The sequence below is a fragment of the Trichoderma citrinoviride genome (genome assembly GCF_003025115.1).
Source record: "Trichoderma citrinoviride strain TUCIM 6016 unplaced genomic scaffold BBK36scaffold_16, whole genome shotgun sequence".
NCBI classification, from domain to species: Eukaryota; Fungi; Ascomycota; class Sordariomycetes; order Hypocreales; family Hypocreaceae; genus Trichoderma; species Trichoderma citrinoviride.
This window is the reverse complement of record NW_020194724.1, coordinates 235,621-254,083: the sequence shown is the minus strand read 5'-3', so window position 1 is coordinate 254,083 and position 18,463 is coordinate 235,621. Positions and strand designations below refer to the sequence as shown.

Sequence of the window (18,463 nt, the reverse complement as noted above, 5' to 3'; positions counted from 1 at the left end):
AAAGAAGAAGAAGAAGCTCGTGCTTTCCTGTCTATCTTGGCCTCTTCAATGGGCCAAGACTGGGCCAAGCCGCTTGCTTGGTGAGAGAATTGCCTCGTGATCGACTGAGATTGAGCCGAACAAGCTCACATCACGGCAAGAGAGACTCGAGAAGTGAAGATCCAGGCTGTTTATCAAGAGGGAGCCGAATCTCCGATTCACGTGGCTCAGGAGCTGGTGCACATACAAAGGCAGTAAAGCTGGAAATCCGGCACCTTTTGGCCGAAACTGTGGTACCTCGCCATCGGTACCATCTCGTCATTGACGAAGGTGGTGTTGAGGCCTGCCTTCCTCGTCCCGTCAGCTTCTGCCGAGCAGCTTTTCTCCTCTCCCCGATTCTTTTTTTCCCTCTTTCTTCCATATTCTCTCACTCCTCTCTTCTCTCTTCTTTCTCGACAGACACGGTTGCTGCGCCTCTGTTGAATTGGACGTCATTGACCCGATACTCTCTTTTAGGCCTTCTTCTTTCTTTACCTTGGAGGCCATTCGCACAGCTCTGTCTGCTTCGTCCGTTTCCGATCTTTTGGCACGAGACTTCAACATTCATTGATACCATCCTTCGCCCTTGTGCCCTCCAGAATCTCTCTCATTCTGTAAGCCCGCGATCCGATCATTTGAGCTACTGGCCTCTTCGAATCAAGACTTGCGCTGAGGCGCCCGACAACTTCCTTGATATTTGAACCTCTAGAACGACAGCCCAAGGCACGCAATGGGCTTCCCCACTTGTCTCGCCTTCATCTTCAACTTGGTCGTGCTTCTGGTGTCTGGCCAGGACTATGACTTTGGCGTCGACGTCATCTCCCTCACTCGTCGACAGGATCCCACCGCGCCCATCGTCGTCAGCCGCCTGCCATCGGCCTCCAACGGGAGCACGCCTCTGAGACTCGAGATCCGCGACGTCAAGGCAGACAAATACCGGTGGGATCTGTACATTCTGGCGCTGAGTATGTTTCAGTCAGTCAGTCAGGACGATCCCCTGTCGTATTACCAGGTTGCCGGTGAGTGAGATGTGAAATCGACTCGGCTTTGCCTCAGCAATCTGATGGGTTACTGAGCCTAGGGATACACGGTGTGCCCTTTGTGACATGGAACGGGGTTGGACCAGCGGCGGGAGCGAGCCAGTCAGGTTACTGTCCGCATAGTTCAGTCTTGTTTCCAACGTGGCACCGTCCATATCTGGCCTTGTACGAGGTGAGTCCTTCTGGGACCCAGACAGCCGGTGCCGGCACAGCCCGCGCGCACGTTTTGTGAGCGAGCTGATGACATTGTTTTCCAGCAAGAGCTGCACAAGCTTGCCGGTGCCATTGCCGACATGTTTGCCAATGCCACTGAACGCTCCCTCTACAAGCAGGCCGCCTCGGATTTCCGTATACCATACTGGGACTGGGCGTCGCCTGCACCTGAAGGCCAGAGCCACTTCCCAGACGTCTTCTGGAACTCGACCATGATTCAGTACGGCCCCAATGGCGTCCAGGTGATTCGTAACCCGCTTTACTCTTACTCGTTCCATCCGCTGGATGGAGATGCACTCATCTGGCCACCAGTACGTATAACCGAGTGGCAGTATGCATCCACCTGTTGACAGCTCATAGTTGCGAAGCTGGAATGAGACGAAACGGGCTCCAAATACCGAAATCAGTCAAGTCGAGCCGCCTTCGATGAATGACCAAGTGAACGCGGCCTTGCTTGCCAGGTTGCCCGAGATACAGCAGCGACTGTACATACTCTTCTCTAGTTATCATGAGTTTGACTCGTTTAGCAACAAGAACTATGCCTCTTCGCAGAATCTCAGCCATCTGGACTCCATCGAGGCCATCCACGACATCATTCACATCTATGGCGGATCTAGGGGCCATATGACCTACGTTCCTCTGTCATCGTTCGATCCGCTCTTCTTCCTGCACCACGCCATGACAGACAGGTTGATATCAATGTGGCAACTTCTCAATCCCTCGGCATGGATGACTCCGCAAATTTCAGGAGAGACCACCTATACCTCACTGAAAGGCACCATGCAAAACTCTAGCACTCCGCTTAAGCCATTCATGTCCTCAGCAGACGGCTCTTTCTGGGACTCTGACATGTCTAGGACCACGGAAGTGTTTGGCTACGCATATGGAGACACCTCATATCGGCCTGGCGACTCTGAGAGCCCGCGGAACAAGCTGATTCGCAAGATCAACAGATGGCTTGGCCAAAGCAGCCCGGCCATGGTTCGAATCAAGAGCCAAGCTCAGCACCGGCGGCCTAGTGGCGTATGGAAGGGCAGTACCGGCCTCAAAGGATTACAGCCCAGCCTCAAGGTAGACACAACTGATGTTGCGGACAACCACTATACAGAGTGGATTGCAAATGTACATGTCAACCACGGGGCTTTGGATGGGTCGTTTAGCATCTACTTCTTCGCCGGCAAGCCGCCAGACGACGTCGGCACCTGGGCATTTGCTCCGAATCTCATGGGATCGGTGGGCATCTTCACCATGAGCGGCATGGGTGGCCATGACTCAAAAATATCGGGAACCGTGCCGTTAACCATGGCTTTGATGAGACTGGTTGACCTGGGAGCTGTCCGAAATGTCGAGCCGAGTTCGGTAGTGGCATTTCTGCAGAGCAGGCTACACTTTCGCATTGCTAGCATCGATAACGAAGAAGTCGACCCAAGTCTCGTCGCCGGGCTCTTTATTGGCATCAGCAGCGCCAGGGTAAAGCTGCCCAGCAGTGAGCTCGAATTCCCGGAATGGGGCCAGCCCATGCTTAGGTTGGCATTGTGGGAGTAGACGGGTCAGATGCGGCTGTGGTTTCAAGTGTTGGTTGGTAATGTTGAGGATAATTTTGGGAGTCTATTCAGGGCGTTGGGGATCTGTATCGTACTCGGTAGTGTACGTAATGTCTTGTGAGTTTAACCCTGAGCATTTAGCCATCAAGAATATCTGATATCACTCGATGAATTTCCACGTGTTGTGTTACAGGACGACAAGACTCTTCCAAGAGGGTAACATCCGGCTTACAGCCGACACCCATTTGCCACGGCGTTGCATTGAGTCAGTCGGAATCAATAACATCATGTTTGTCACGTCGAGCATGAGAGATGCGCATGGCGAGCAGAACGGCAACGCGGTTTCCCGGGTTAATGGAAGTCGACGGTGGCGAGGTTGATCTCCTGGGACATGCGGGGTGCCGATCAGGAGGGTCTTTTCGATGAGGGGAGGATAGATTACTCTTACTTGTGTGTGCGTAAAGTTTTGATAGTGGGAGAGGGGGATGCGAGCGAGGCTGGTGTTGTTGGAATGGAATGTTGTCTGTGGCTTACGGTGGCCTGGTTGAGTTTATTCACGCTGTACGAATGGTTGGATGGGAGTCAATGTTGGATGACCCTGTTAGTGAGTGAAATGAATGAAATAAGAGACATGTGCGAGAGAGGATGGGAGGGACTTGGAATGGGCATTGTTGGAATGCGGATGGGGATATGACGCAGCCTGATATGCGGATGAGCCTTGGATGCTTAGAAGGAGATGGGATGAGTGGGCTTGGGGGATCATGGATGTTGAAGAGGAATGAGGGGAAGCTGGAATGATTTGGAACGGGTTGGATGGTTGAGCGTCTGGTTGATTGGATGTCCAACGAAGATTGGGCGTTTGGATGATTGGGCGTGTTTGGAAGCATCTGGGTGTTGCCCGTCTTGAACGGTGCTGGTCCGTCTGGTCTGGCTTCATTTCTATACAGTAGTACTGTGTATGTTATAGTACATGCAGATTGGTGGCATGGAACGTGCATATGGAAAAGCCACAAGCTTCATGCATTCATGCCTTTCATGCAAGCCACATTGCTACAACATACACGAGTCTGTGAAGCAGGGTGAATGCACGATACAGCAAACGCGGGGGGGACTTTTGCATTTCTTTGTCTGTCTCTGTCCTGTTCTTGTCCAATGGCTCGTAGTCTACGGAGTAGCTTTCTTCCTTTCTTACGATTTTCCTTGGCTCCAGAGGAGATCGGTGGACATGTCCTCCTTGCATCGATAGCTTCGTCCCAAGCTGCAGGCTTTTTTCTGCCCCGCGCGTTTTCGGGGTCTCGGGGCTGAGAAGAAAGGGCCAAGGGAAGCTGTTTCGGTTAGTTATTCGTTTACTGCTTAGTACTATGTTCCATGGTGCGTTGGATGAGTTGCTTGATTAGTTGAGGCTGAATTGAGGGGTCCGCGGGCTCCTTGTCTTGACGAGGCCGGAGGGCCGCGGGATTACAGACTGTTACGAGTTGGTCTTTGTTGTGTATGGAGGTCGGAGGTGATGTGTGCGGGTGTTTTGGGTGGTTTTTGTGTGTGCGGCTGAGGTTTGGCGATGAGTGCCTTTAGCTAGCAAAGCAGCTGGGAGTTTTTGGATGTTGGGTGAGCTTTTGGGGTAGTACATGTATCCAGCTACGGTTTTGAGGGGGGCAGACATGTGTGCGAGGCATGTACGAGGATGAAAGGAGGTTTCAAGGTGAGGTTTGAAGTGAAGTGAGCCGTACGTGAGAAGAAGGTGGCAGAAAGAAGTATGTAATATCCCGAACGCTTTCACAGCAACATGCAGCAAGTAATAAATCGGGTAAATGGCCAGGAGGTGAGCGGCACGGGAGAGGGATTCGGAGTCCGATGAAGTGCGAGAACGTTTTCTACTAGGGCATGGCTTGGTAGAGTAGGTATGATTGCGATTTGTGGTTGATGATGGCTCTCACGCTGGAACACACCGACAGTTGTTGCTGAGTGAGGATGCAGATGCAGATGGAGCTTGTTGGGCAATTCAGCGAGCGATGTACGAGTAGATGACATCAAAAGAGAAACAGGGCAGTTGGATATCGGCGCCGCCGGGGCTTGGAAAAGGGAAGCATTGGCAAGGGTGCGTCCAACAGCCCGCAGCGTAGCAAATCGTGATGTGAAGCAGAGTAGCAGTGTAGATCGGGGGGGAACCAGCTCCTCGGGATCTGACGGGCGGGAAGAGATGGGATTTGCGTGTTGGGCGCAAGTAGAAGAGAAAAGAAGACGAGAAAAAGGAAAAAAGAGGGCTGTTTTTTTACTGTTGTTGGTTGATGATGGGCGGGAATCGGGACGGCTGCGCGGGAAGTTTTGTTGGTTGGGTCGTAGAGCAGAGTTGCAGCGATGCTGGGGAAATTTCGAGTTCGGGATTGGGGGGGACCGGGATGTCCGAAAGGGGAGGGTGATGGACATGCTTGATGTGGAAGAGTCGTCTGTGTGTCCTTTTGTTTTCAGATATCTTGATACTATGCAGAGGAGTATTGGGGAGATGGGAAGACGGGGAGACAGCTTCAGTCAGATGACAGATTTGCATGCAAGGACAAAGCTCAAGCAACTTCATGCACTCCGTATTTCATACAGCGCGCAAGTTCTGCGCAGCATCAACGAGCATACATATCCCTTGCGCTACTTGGTGCTACATCACACCCTGTCCGCCTACATTTCGCCTCTCTTCCCTCCTCCTCCCGCCGATATACTACTGTACTACTAGTACTACTAGTACTACAAAGCCAACCAACAAAGAAGGTAAAGCAAGGGGGGGTGTTCCTCCCTCGATCCCGTCGCGTGTTGGCGTACCATTTCAATGGCGGTAGTAGTAATAGTACATAGCTTTGCTTGTCTGCGTTCTGCGATTGCGTCTCTGGCTGGCCCCCTCCTCCCCTGGACCCCGTCCACCCCTGCCCCTTGCCAAAGGGCAAAGACGCGATGTAACGAAACAGATGCCGTCTCTTCTCGTTCTCCCCTGTTCCCTGTTTCGACTAATGACATGTACGAGCTAGTTGGTAATAAGCATTCTCGGCGAATTTTGGGACCTTTTCCTTTCTCTTCTTCTCATGGTTTGTTGAAAGTTCTGTCCTTGCTGCTGCTTTCTCAGCTGCGTTGGGGTTCAAACATCAGGCCACTCTTAGACAAAAACTGTCTCTGTCTTCCTTGTGACTTTTGTCTCTCAATATCCCTTACAGCAGTCCGTGGCACGACCAACAGTCTCGCCCTGCGAACAAGACAGATGTAAGACATGACAAGGCAGACACGCACACATCATACAAGTCACATACTACTACTACTATGTAGTACTACTAGTACTAGTACTATTAGTAGATATGCACATTGACGCATGCTGAGAAAGAAACTTCGACAAAGACACAAGCTCAGATACTCCGGGCTGTGAAATCATGGGGGCCCGGAGTGCCGCTGAAATCCTTGTGCCGAGGCCCCGTTCCCAGCTCAAGTAAAGAAAAGACAAGGAGGCCCGGAGGAATCAGAGAAAGGGCGTCGAAAATGCCCACTTTGTCGTGATTTTGGGTGCTGACGCGCAGCGGAGACGAAACACGAACCCGCATCTGACAAGCAAAAGAAACTCGAGAAGAATGGCCATCGTCGATTTGCATGTACAACAACTACTATCTCGTGGTGGTACGGGTAGTGAAAGGGAAGAAGTAATCATGAGTGCTACTAGCGAGTGGCATCTTCTCCACTGCCATCGGAAATACGCATCGCAAAGGGGAATAGATCGAAATCCTGCAGAGAAGCGTTCCGGAACGAAGAGCTGAACAAAGCCAAAAGGTCAGAAAATACGACGTCAGGGGTTGTCAGAAAAGAAGCAGACGGAATAATTCAACGGTGGACTCGATGGATCGAAGGGGAACAGCTGGTGGAAACCCGATAAGAAGAGTGGAAAGTCCATGGACTTTGTGGGCTTGTTTTTCAACCCTGTGTGGTCTGTGCTGTGCTCTTTTTTTCCTTTCCGCTGTGGTTCTTTTGTTTCCTTGTTTCGATTGTGGTGTTCAGTAATCCTATGGATGAATGATGAGACAAGGATCGGTGAAGGTTTATAGGAACAACTGCCTTTTTGGAGTCTGCGCTGCGACATGTTTTCTTGGTGAGATGCTTGTGATGGAAGACAGGGATCATTGTCCGTGGATGGAGATGCCCTCTTGAGTCTTTTCAGTACTCGTGCTCTCTATCCCTCTTCCTGTTGATCCGATTGTCCGTTCACCCCGTTCCGTTGATATCTCTTTGAACCTCAACTGAACTTATCCAGAGCAACAGATCACGATGACCTGCATGCAAATCGTACACATTCCTATCTCTTATTAGTCTCGTTTGAAACGTCTTCGTAGTGTCGTGGAGGCGGTCATCTGCCCAGTGTGAAACAACCCCTGCAAGCTGTGCTAGTTAGTGCTCCGGAGCAAGTTTCGTCTGTTGCAAATCCGCTGATAAAGTCCACCGGTGAGTGCTGAGCCAAGCGAGGGTTGACGGGCGTAGACGGATCTAAACGTTCATGGCGATGTTTCTCAACTCGATGGAGCGTTTCATACATACATGATACGAATTCAGCTGTGATCATGCTGGGGGTTTTGACTCGCAGACGTCATGCCTTGACAAGCTTCCGTCATGGCATATGTAGTTGTAGGTAGGCAGCAGTATTATCGAATGAATTCCCGTGTTCGAATACTACCTTATGTACCTTGCTTCGCATCAAGTGCAGCGCCCCATGAAGCGCGCCTCACTTGCGCTTCAGCCCCGATGGACACCATCTCGGCCAGCCGTATCCACGACGTCTGCCCCCCTCGCCTCCCTGTCAAGCCTACGAGATTATACTACTGCCTAGCACGATCACTACGATTACCTGTACCCATCAAGTCTCTTGGTGTTCTTCTAGCGGTAATCTTAGTCCGGCCCAAAGCCCTGAACAAGGCCCTGGCGCCGTTATTAGCGGGTTTTGCTGCCCTCCTCTCATACTACCTAGCCAAGAGAGCCTTTTCTCGTTTCTATCCCGTCTTTCTCGGCTTCCACCAAAGTAGCTCTTCCAACTGTATCTCGACACATCGTCGTCAACTTCGTACTCGTACTTGTGGTATCGGTACACACGGGTTCACGGACATCAACCTGGTTCCGAGGCTCCAGACCTTCTCTCTCGTCCGAGGTTGATACTACTACCACTCTACAACCAGCTGTTCCATACAACTACTCAGCCGTGAAATGCATGCATTCATTCCCACGTGCTGACTGACCTGCGAGCTGCAAGTCCACGCACCGGCACCGCCGGGGTTCAGCGTCGCATCGCACTCCGTGGCCGCGGCACGTTTAGACAACGTGTTGTAGTACCTGCATAGTATATTACACGTTACCTGGAGCAGAACGCGTCTTCTGCATGAAATGGGAGATTCAGCTGGGACCAAAGCCTTGCCTTTGTAGCGATGGACTGAGTCGACTTACAAGGAGATGCTCGGCATCATCGCAAGCATCATCTGCAGCCAGACAACTCTTATTGCTCTCAGCAGCCCAGACGCCGTCCCTCCTGCATGTGTTCCATCTTTTGGGCATGTTCTTGTATCGCCCAGGACCCGGCGGGCACCCCTTAAAGCCCTCCCGGTACAGGTACAGCAGCTGGTTCCCACGGGATCCAGCGCCAAGTGCGCCCTCAGGCCCAAGAACCCATGACCCCTGTCGCTTCTGCTCAGAGAGCTGGGAAACAAACAAACGTACCGGCAACTCCCTGGACCTCTGCTGCATGTGTCAGGTCGCAGGTCTGTATCGTAATACTATCAGCTGTGCAATCCCGGACCCGGACCAGGGATTATGCCCCAGGACAGGGATGCTCGGTCCCTTCGCTTTTCTAGCACTCTTTTTGATTCTCCGGGTCTGTCATTTTTCTTTTTTGCTTTGCTTCTTTTTGTCTCAATCATTCTGTCTCCCTCTCGTGGCTTGCCTTTGATTGCTGAGATTGACAGTAGTAGCAGCCAGGTGATGATGCATCCCCGCAAGTACATACGTGCATGCACATCCATGGCCTCGCACAAACTATTTGCCTTGTCCTTGCACACGCAGAACCAAGACCATGGTCCGACCATGTTCCCAAGCCCAGCTCGTGTAACTCGAGGCATCCATCCATCGGTGTTGCGCGAGTCTCCATCTCGTCAGCCGTCTCCGTCCATCATCTCATCTCCAAACGAGATCCATTCTGATATCCATCATATCCATACCTGATCCATATCCCATATGATATCCATACGATAGGCATCCAGACAGGCAGCCCGGACCTTGACCCGGACCCAGACCTGCCTTATTAGCTGCTAGTACTAGTCTGATATAGTAATACTACCACCACTGCTACTGCTACTACTATGGCTTGTGCCTGTCTATCCTGACCCTCCCCATATCCCTTCCCAGTCCCAGTCCCTCCCTCCCATCATACTGCTGCTCCATCATGCCCGTCCAGCCATCCATCCCGCTGCTCGATCGCCAAGCCAACCTAAACTTTTGCGCTGGGACGCTTCCCGTCCTCTCTCAATCGCCCAATCTCCCTCTGACTCCCTCTTCTCTCCTCCCACCCCACCGTTCCTCTGACACGCTTTCCTTCTCGTCAGCCCCCGTCCCCCTCCGTCACTCACCCACAACCGCTGTCCATCTTTCTATTTCTCTTTTCCCTCCTCTTCCCTCTCTTCCGGGCCAAGGTTCCAAAAAAGAAACGGCTCCCACAAAATAAAGGTGCGGAGAACGTGCGTTTGCAATTCTGCCGGTGCATGCGTCTTCCCATGCAGGCTCGCACAAGCTTCGCCCACGCTTCTGCCCGTCAGGGGGGGTTCGCACCCGCACCGCACCACATCCCGTTGGTACGAGGAGCAGAGGTACTGCTTTGTATTCTACCAGTTCTGGAACGATCCTGAACCACTCATTACATACTTCTTCTTCGTATCTCCCGTCCTCAACCCGAGGGGAGCCACAAAGGCCGTCATTTTTCAGTTTGCCTCTCTCCCTTTGGCGCCATTCTTTTGTGTCTCTGGCCTTGTCTCCTTTCGGACTCGAAACCCTCGTCCTTGCCCACACGCCGCGTGCCGGCTGGCGAGACTAGACTTACACCGAAAAGAAGCACAGCATCCGGGCCCGGCTCACTTGGCTCTTCGGGGTGCTTGCTTGCTTGCGTCTAGTCGCTTCGACTACTGTTTTCAGCTTCCTGGGTCACTCGCTTTTCGTTTTTCCCTTCTTTGTTTTTTTACGCTCTCTGTCTACTTTCTCCTTTGAGCCTTGTCCGTTTAGACTTGTACCCGATTGCTTGAACCCACATTCGCCTACACCTTATTTCGACGCTCTTCATCTCTTCTTCCTGCTCCTGTTCTTCTCCGTTCTCTATGCGCTTTCTTCATACTTATTCATACATATAATTCTCAGCAAACGCCGTCGACGACATCATACGCACACCAGCCTATACGCACACATACACACGCTCATCCCCCACACTCTCCCCTACATCGTGTACACACACACACACATCTATATAGACCCCCCCTAGCAGCAGCGCATACATGAGCTCCGCACGTGCAACCGCCCGGATCCTCAGCCATTCGGACTACCGATCCAGCTGAAAAGCAAGGTGCTCCATACCATTACATACCCAAGCTCTCGGACATCAAGCCCTATTGCCGCTCCGAGATCGAGGCGCGCGCGGGCTGTCCACCAAGGTTCGCCTCCACTTGGCTCCCGAGAGGCGCCCTTTTGCACTAGCTTTCCCCTTCCCTCCCTCTTCTCTTTTCTCTTTTTTTCTCTCCTCGGCTTGTTAGTCATTGGAGACTGAAGGGGGGGAAACAGCAGCCTGGAGGGCTAGTATATAGCGCGCCGGAGTCCCTGCAACTCCGTGTTGCGGCTTGCGTGTGTTTATTCTGAGTGTATGTGCGTGTGTGCGTGTGTGTGTGCGTTTCTCTACTACGTGTGTTGTGCCGTCGTCGTCTGAACGTTCTTTGACGGCGAACCACCCACCCCCCCCTTGAGCTCTTCTCATCCAACTCCAACCCTACGCAGACTCGCCTATGCGGTCCAAGAAGACTCTTTAGGCCTTGACTACTTTCTTCTTTCTGTCATCCTTCCTCTGTCTACTAGATTTTCCAGTCACAGTTTGGAGAGCTTGTTCTTCTCTACCCCTTCTATTTGATTCATCCTCATCTTCTTCGTCTTTGTCATTTGTCACATTTCCCCTTCTCGATCCTCTTTTGCTGATAGCTGGTCACGGCATCATCTTGACACCTGCGAGCCAGGCCCTCCCTCTTACTCATACAGTCCCTCATCCCTAGACATAACACACTCTCATTTCACCTCAATTCCTCAACCAACAGCATCACAACCGGCACCATGTCTTACCCAGTTGCGCCACAAACTCCGCCTCTGCGGCCCTCGCTCTTCAATGGCAGACCAAAGCCTCCTCACCTCTGCGTCGTCGACACCTCCCTCAGCCAGGACGACGACCTCCTCAACGACCAGCCGTGCTCGCCCCTGTCTCCCGTCTCGGCATCGCCCTGGGAGGATGCCTCGGCCGCGTCCACCACCGCCAGCATCCCGTCGACTCCGACGACACAAGTCAGCGTCACCGAGCCGCTGCCTCTACCAACCTCCTTTCCTCTCCTCTCCAAGGACTTGTCCAGCAAAACCATGCCGCCGCTGCAGGCTCCCTCATCACTCCCCCTATCCTCACAACCATCCCCAGTCCTCCTCTCCTCATCCGCCTTCCCCGAGCCAGAGCAGCAGCCCGAGCCAGGACCGGAAACAGAAACACAAACGTCCGTCAAGATCCCTCCGGAATCCATGGGCGGCCCCATCCGGCACATCCCCCCGAAATGGGCCCTCCGCGGCGACATCTACACCTTCTCCTTCTGGACCCCTCCCGACGCCGCCAGGAACCTGCCCGAGCACGCCTACTCGCCGCTCGAGGGCAAGACGTCCTTCGCCGACGAGGCGTACAGCCGGCCCGTGGGCGGGCTGAGCATGATCCAGATCCTGAGCTACCGGGACTCGCCCGTGGGGCCGTACGACGAGATGCTGGTGGCGCCGGGGAGCTTCGACTGGGAGCGGACGGAGGAGGACGGGACCAAGACGAGGGGGAGCAATCCGAAGATTACGAGGATCTACGTTTCGACGCCGAATAGCTGCTTCAACGGGAGGACGAGTGAGTTTTCTTCTTACCCCTTGAACCCCCATATCGATGCCATTTCCCCCCCTTCTTTTCTCCATCATAGGGCGATGTCATTGCCTTCTCAAAACTGAAATGGCACAATGTCACTACTGTTGATGATCCTAAGCTCTGTATAACATACAACTAACAACATCCCAGACTGGAACACCCCCAAGCACCTCGCCAGATTCGTCTGGGACCACCACCCCGACGGCTCCACCACCATCCAAATCTTCCCCCACGACGACCCCCGCAACGCCGACGAGTCCCAGCCCTCGGCCACGCCCCTGTTCACCACCACCTTCAAGCCCATGCCGCTCGTCCCGCGCTTCCCCTTTGCCACGAGCTGGGTCGACCACCTCGGCTTCAACACGACGCTCGTCATGCCGCCCCTCCCCGCCGGCGGGGGAACCTACGGCGAGCTGCCGAGCACCTCGCGCTGGATCAGCCTCGTGACGAAGCAGTTTTGCAAGAGGAGCACCGTGGGGTGGTACGACGTGCGGCAGCCGGAGGAGGCCCGGGAGTCGTTGTGCGGCGGGAGCGGGAATTTCCTGCCGTGGTTGGGGCGGTGGCAGGTTGGGTTGAAGATGGAGGATGCGGACTTGACGTTTGAGGTTCCGGATGAGACGTGGGAGAGGGGGGATAGGTTGAGTGGTGATGGGAATGAGGAGCACGAGACGACTTCGAAGACGACGATGAAGACGACGAAGACGCCGTATCATGAGCCAAGGCAGGAGGTTTGTGAGAAGCCGAGGAGCTGGGGGTGGGGGTCTGGGAATTTCCTGCACGACTATTTCACGTGAAAGAGAAAACACTGCACGACTGTTCATGCCAAAAGAGAGACATGAAGAGACATGAAAAAGGAGCGAGAAGAAAGAAGAAGGACCCAGCTCGGAGCCATCATACATTATGCCACGGGAAACACCAACACCAACGTCAACCGTCGAAGAACCACCCACACACCAGAAAGGGGGGGGGATCTTTCATCCTCGGCACCTACTTCAGAACAACGCCATGGAAAGGTGTTCAAACGGATCGTCTTCAACTTCATCAGCATCAAACGCCAGAAACAAAACCGGATCCGCATCTACTTTTCCTCTCATATCATCATCCTTCCCATCTTTCCCGTCCTTCCCCTCTGACTCTATGGACTCGGGACAAAGCAGCATCATATCCCCCCCCCCCCCCCCCCCCCCCCCCCCCCCCCCCCCCCCCCCCCCCCCCCCCCCCCCCTCTCCCCCCCCGCCCCTCTTCTCCAGGGAGGGCGGCCAAAAACCCCCCCCCCCCAACCCCCCCCCCCCCCCTCCTTCCATCATCACAACCTCTCCATCTTTCCTTAATCACGTCCTTTCTCAAATCTACGTAAATTCACTAATCCATCCCATTCCCCTCATAACAATACGCAACCGGCAAGAACAAAAAAGGCAGCAATCTCACATTCTTCAAACTTTACACGGGGGAGGACAAAACTTAGACCGGGGAAGGGAGGGGGGGCAATGGTGTTTGTTTGGCCATACATATCACCGGGGAGGGGGGCGCGAAAATACTCACATCTTGCATCGCTTTTCTTTTTCTCTTTTCTTCTATTCTTCATTGATTAACGGTCATCATCTTTTTGTGTTGGACAAATCGGATGCAAACCAAGCCATCACTCACTCTCCTTGTCGTTTTCAGCCATCACTCTCCTTAGCATTTCCTTAGCAACTGTCCAGCAACGAGTCGACTGAAATCACCATTTCCTTAATATCATATAGATAAAGCTCTCATCGTACAAAACGGCCTGGCTGCACGTCCTACACGGTCAAGATTGCAAAATCTGGAATCAAAAGATAACTCAAATCGCTTAATCTACGACATTAAATCTATCCTTGTATCTACATCCATCTATCCATTACGACACGAGTCAAGCCGTATCATAGAGCATAATGTATCGTATTGTGCAGTCGTAAGAATCTATCTAGCATACCAGTCCCATCGCCACCATCATCTTCCTACAATCCCCTCCCCCTTTCCATAACACAAACGCAAAACATTAAAACATCAAGAGTAAAGCATGAAGAACCAAAGGCCCAACAGAACCCGCCAGCGCCGTTGCAATGATTTCGCCAATCCCATCAAAGCTGTCCTCCTCAACCCTGAAGCAATCGCTGTCGTCCTCGCCATGTCTGCCCGTGCAGTCCCTCCCCGGTCTAGCCAAAAGTCGTCTGCAAACACGTCTTATACACACACGGCTCCGACCCTTTCCCGTCTTCTCAGAGCATCGTCCGCGTCTTGTCGTACGGCTCAAGACCCTCGGCATGCTTCCCCGCTCCTACTCAGGTTCGCTGGTATAATGACCCAAAATTTGCGCTGTAGATCAAAAAAGAGAGTAACACAAAAGAACCAATACCATAATTCTGCTCTCGAGACTTCTTGTCGCCGCTGATACCCGCCATGTGATATCCACCAGGGATCACAGGACCGGTCTTGCCTTGTGCGGCCGTATCCGCCACAGCCACTCGTTGTACCAGAGACATTTCCGATACGCGCATTTCGTGATCGCATTTCGAAACGTTTCGATAGGGCATCGTGGCACTGACATGATCCACGGACGGCTTGCCCAGCGACCGAGCCCGTCCCAGCATGGGTTGCCATTGCGCGATGCTCCTACTGGATTTGCTGTATAATAGGACGCCACGGGTTTCTCCGTGGCTCCTTTTAAGTGCGTCGGAGTCGAGGAGCTACCACCTCTCGGGCATAGAACTCGACTAGCATGGTAGCATATGCCTCCAGCTCTTCCACCGGAATGGCCAGTCGGAAATCGTTGAGTATTAGGAACTGCAGTTCCAGGTGGTTCAACTCGGGCAGAGGAAGTCCACCAACCTTGTCAAAAGTCAGCACCGTAAATCCATGCTATTCCACATAACGCAACATCTTCTTCCTCACCTTTGCATATCGCGAGTTGGTGTAGAAAACGTCGGAGAAGAATTTGCTTGAGCAAGTCACTCCGGCGATGATCAGCCTATGGATGTTGAAGCTATCAACCACAAAGTACGTCGCCGGCGTCGGCAGGCCAACCGAGCGCTCGCCAACGTGCGCCGCGGCGTTTCTGCTCGCCTCTCGAGCGAACTTGGTCGGCGGTTCCACCATGACCTCGTCTTCGCTGTCATCGTCATCGGCCAGATCCTCGTCGCTATCGTCGGGACTCCTGGAGGCATCGCCCATCGGAGTGTCGTGCGACGCGACCGAGGCTGAGCCTCGCGTGCGCGACGACCGCCGGCTACGTTCGGTGCGGGACACCATGTCGTTGACCCTCTCAGTCATGCGATCAAAGTAGACCAGCAGGCTCAAGAACACCTCATACGTCGTCGGGCAATACTTGTCGATGCGCGACAGGTAGCTCAGGATTGTTATGGCGGGAACATTCTTGCCGTGGAACGCAAGCACCGAGTGACTGAGTGGGCTCATCTGGGAGCTGCCGTGCGCATCCGCCGACTGGTTGGCCTGCTGCTGATGGGCCACGTTGCGCTGCATGGCATCGTGCTGCAGGTCGTTTGTAGTCGTTATCTTCGTCAGCAGAGCGGCCACCATCTCGATGACGTCTGCAATAGGCATCGCACTGATCTCGTACTTGGTCTGGTGCAGCGGCGGGTCGTGCAGGATGCCCGACCGGTCTGGGGCGCCCGCGAGGTCGGCCTCGGCGAGCTTCTCGATGTGTTGAAGATCCCGGACGTGGATGACGTTCTGCTCGGGCACGGGCACGGCATCGGCAACGGAGACCAGGTACGAGTCGGAGCCAGGGGCCGGGGCAAGTCGCAGGGGAATCGTCCGAGGTGGGCGAGGGCTGCTGCTGGCCCTGCGGCGCGGCTGGGTTCACGGATGGCGGCTGCTGATGCATGCCGGGAGCGGAGACGGCGTCTCCCATCTGGTGAGCCATGGACGCTCGATTCGCATCGTCGGCGGCGACAGGGCCGGGGGCAGCTGCTGGGGACGACGATGGCGGCGGCGAGGGGAAACGCGACGCTCCGCCAGAGGTTGTGCGCGCCGCGGGCTGTGCTGCTGCTGCCGGCGCCGGCCTGGCCCTGCTGGAGGCGTCTGAAGCGGAAGCTGGAGTCTGCGTCTGAGACCGCGGCACGGAGCCAGACAACCGGTGCCGGCTGGATGAGCGGTAGGGGGCGGCCGAGTCGTGGGCCTGGCCGTTATCTTGACGCTGCGGGATCGAGGCGGGCGAGGAGCTCGAGATCATGCTGTGGAAGCGCGAGAGGTCAGGAACAAAGTCGCCGATGACGGCTGCCATTGCGTCGTCTCGCGAGGCGGGAGGGAGGAAAGAGCGTCGCGCGTTCGCAGTCGGGAAAGTTGATGACTTTGACGGTTGAGGTTGAGGCTGAGGACCTGATGGCAGAAAATGGTACTATGGATGCGGAGGAGATGGGGGGCGAAAATGCGGCAGCGACCGGCCCAGGTGGGAAAGAGAGGCACAGGGGGGCAGAAGGTGGAAAAGAATTGGATTAAGAAGGACAAAGCAGTTGGCAGCCAACTAGAAAGCAGGACGGGTCATTAAAAATTAGCAGTCGTGAAGGAAGGAGTGCGAACAAACAACAGCTGCGACAAGCAGCAGTTGGGGCTGAGGCGAGGAGGAGAGGGGAGGAAGCGAGTGAGATGGAGAGGTGAGGGTTGAGGGAGAAAAGCGTCCGTAAGAGGCCCGGAGGTTGCAGGCGAGGAGGAGCCCTGAGGCTTAGGCTTGCTTTAGGGGAGCTGCGCAGCACGCGAACCGCTGCTCCAGCGGCTGCTGCCCTGTCGAGCTCGCTGCAGCGGGGGGGCTTTAGGGGCCGCAGTGCTGTCTGGTGGTATCGGCAGTGGGGATGCGGGCACCAGCCAGTGAGGGCCGTGGCTCGACCACATGCAAACCTGAACCGTCAACGACTCACAGCAGGGCAGACGAGGGAACAGCCGCGACAAAATCCCGGAGGAGGCGGATGAGATGGAGGGCGGGCAAAGGGCAGAGATGGCGCTTGTCATCCAGGGCCGGGACTGGAACCTCGTTTTGCGTTCTTGTCTCGAGGTGTTCCTTGCCAGTCAAGTCCAGTCTGTTGGTGTCCTGCTCTCCAGGCCCTCTCTCTCCCCTCTCGACTTGAACATCGATGTCCTCTCTCTTGCATCATCAACGCACATCAATGCATATCAGCCCATCAAACGATGGACCGATAGGCGAGGAACAGCAAACCGACATCGCTCTCCACCCGCCCGAGATCAATGATCTGATGCCTCCGACCCAGCTGCTAGTAACATGAATCGGACAACGAGCCGCAGCCACTCAGCCGGACATCGCTCCATAGAACCCCATAGATGTGCTCGTAAACCCTCAAGGCGACCCCGATGGCCCTCGACGGACGCTTGGTGGCGCTCTGGCCCATTGCAGCCGTGGCGCCGCCGCTCAGCGTCATGGGTGGCAAAGAGCATGCACAAGCTTAACAAGGCTTCGTGCGAACGCCAATGGCAGCGCCCAACTGCGGTGGACGGGGCGTGTGCTAGGCCGGAGAAGGTATGCGGCCTGTATGTACACACAGACAGGTAGGCATTATGGCCTTGTTGATATCAAGATCCATGCGTGCGAGCAGCAAGTGGAAGAAGCTCTAGCATCAATAGTTCGTCAAAGCGGGGGCTGCAATGCGAGAGGCTGAGGGGAGGGGCAAGCAGGGCAGGCCGGCAAAAAGAGAGGATGGAGATGGAAGATACAGAAGAGAAATACTCTGAACTCACAATCTGTAGGGATGGGCTTGATGACAAGCCAAAAAAGAGGCTTAAAGAATGATCTGATATAAGGTAAGATGATGTGAGCGAGCTTGTGTGTGTATAACCCAGAGATATCGAAACCCCCAAGTATCGTTATCTTATACGGGAGACATGAGGGGTTGGGCTCCAACAACAGCCGCCGTCAACTGGACAAGACAGAGGCAGGGACGGGAACAGGGCAGAAGAGACACCGGCGAGAACGAGAACAAGGGCCGCAGCAAATCTAGCCCACGGACAAGGCTCAATCTGCTCGCGATCAGATCGATCTCGCCACAAGCCAGGGTCTCAGCTATTTTGGCAAAAGGCAGGCAAAGAAAAGCACAGTTACGTACTTTTCGTGAATCCAACGAGGATGTGCCAATCGGAGCTCCGTGCGGAAGCCAACTTTCAAGCTTGTTTTCCCTTCCAACTTGTTTCTCGTATGGGGGCGTTTTGACTGGGAGATACCTTGGCAGCCTCGTCTCTGGTAAGCAACGCTGGAATGGCGTCGACAGGACGGAACTTGCCGCCTCGTTTGCTCTTCTTTTCAACCTAGGTTTGGGGGGCTTTCTAGCTGCGGGTGAGGAGGTTAGCAGAAAAGGAGGGGGTGGAACAAGAAGAGGGACAGAGAAACCAACGAGAACGGCCAGTAGTTACCTTACCTACCTACCTTAGGTATGCGCCCGTGTATATCACTGTATGTGCGTAGTACTACTGTCCGG

The 18,463-nt window shown here is 54.2% G+C and overlaps 4 protein-coding genes across 4 annotated transcripts; 2 read left to right on the top strand and 2 right to left on the bottom strand.

Moving 5' to 3' along the window:
* Positions 1-748: 748 nt before the first annotated feature.
* On the top strand, positions 749-2,816 carry BBK36DRAFT_1128513 (Di-copper centre-containing protein; the record flags this gene model as incomplete). The annotated part of the gene is made up of 5 exons (XM_024891623.1): positions 749-1,037; positions 1,100-1,230; positions 1,316-1,582; positions 1,632-2,289; positions 2,347-2,816. 5 exons carry the CDS (start codon positions 749-751, stop codon positions 2,814-2,816), a joined length of 1,815 nt encoding a protein of 604 aa, XP_024745910.1.
* Positions 2,817-7,506: 4,690 nt separating this feature from the next.
* Positions 7,507-8,563, bottom strand: BBK36DRAFT_1144600 (hypothetical protein; the record flags this gene model as incomplete). Its single annotated transcript, XM_024893686.1, has 5 exons — positions 7,507-7,634; positions 7,900-7,980; positions 8,085-8,178; positions 8,267-8,494; positions 8,537-8,563. 5 exons carry the CDS (start codon positions 8,561-8,563, stop codon positions 7,507-7,509), a joined length of 558 nt encoding a protein of 185 aa, XP_024745909.1.
* Positions 8,564-11,623: 3,060 nt separating this feature from the next.
* Positions 11,624-12,793, top strand: BBK36DRAFT_60611 (hypothetical protein; the record flags this gene model as incomplete). The annotated part of the gene is made up of 2 exons (XM_024898345.1): positions 11,624-11,984; positions 12,150-12,793. The coding sequence occupies 2 exons, from the start codon at positions 11,624-11,626 to the stop codon at positions 12,791-12,793; spliced, it is 1,005 nt and encodes a 334-aa protein (XP_024745908.1).
* A 1,894-nt stretch (positions 12,794-14,687) lies between these two features.
* Positions 14,688-16,215, bottom strand: BBK36DRAFT_1172352 (cyclin-domain-containing protein; the record flags this gene model as incomplete). Its single annotated transcript, XM_024895709.1, has 3 exons — positions 14,688-14,852; positions 14,916-15,713; positions 15,757-16,215. 3 exons carry the CDS (start codon positions 16,213-16,215, stop codon positions 14,688-14,690), a joined length of 1,422 nt encoding a protein of 473 aa, XP_024745907.1.
* Between the last annotated feature and the right edge of the window lie 2,248 nt (positions 16,216-18,463).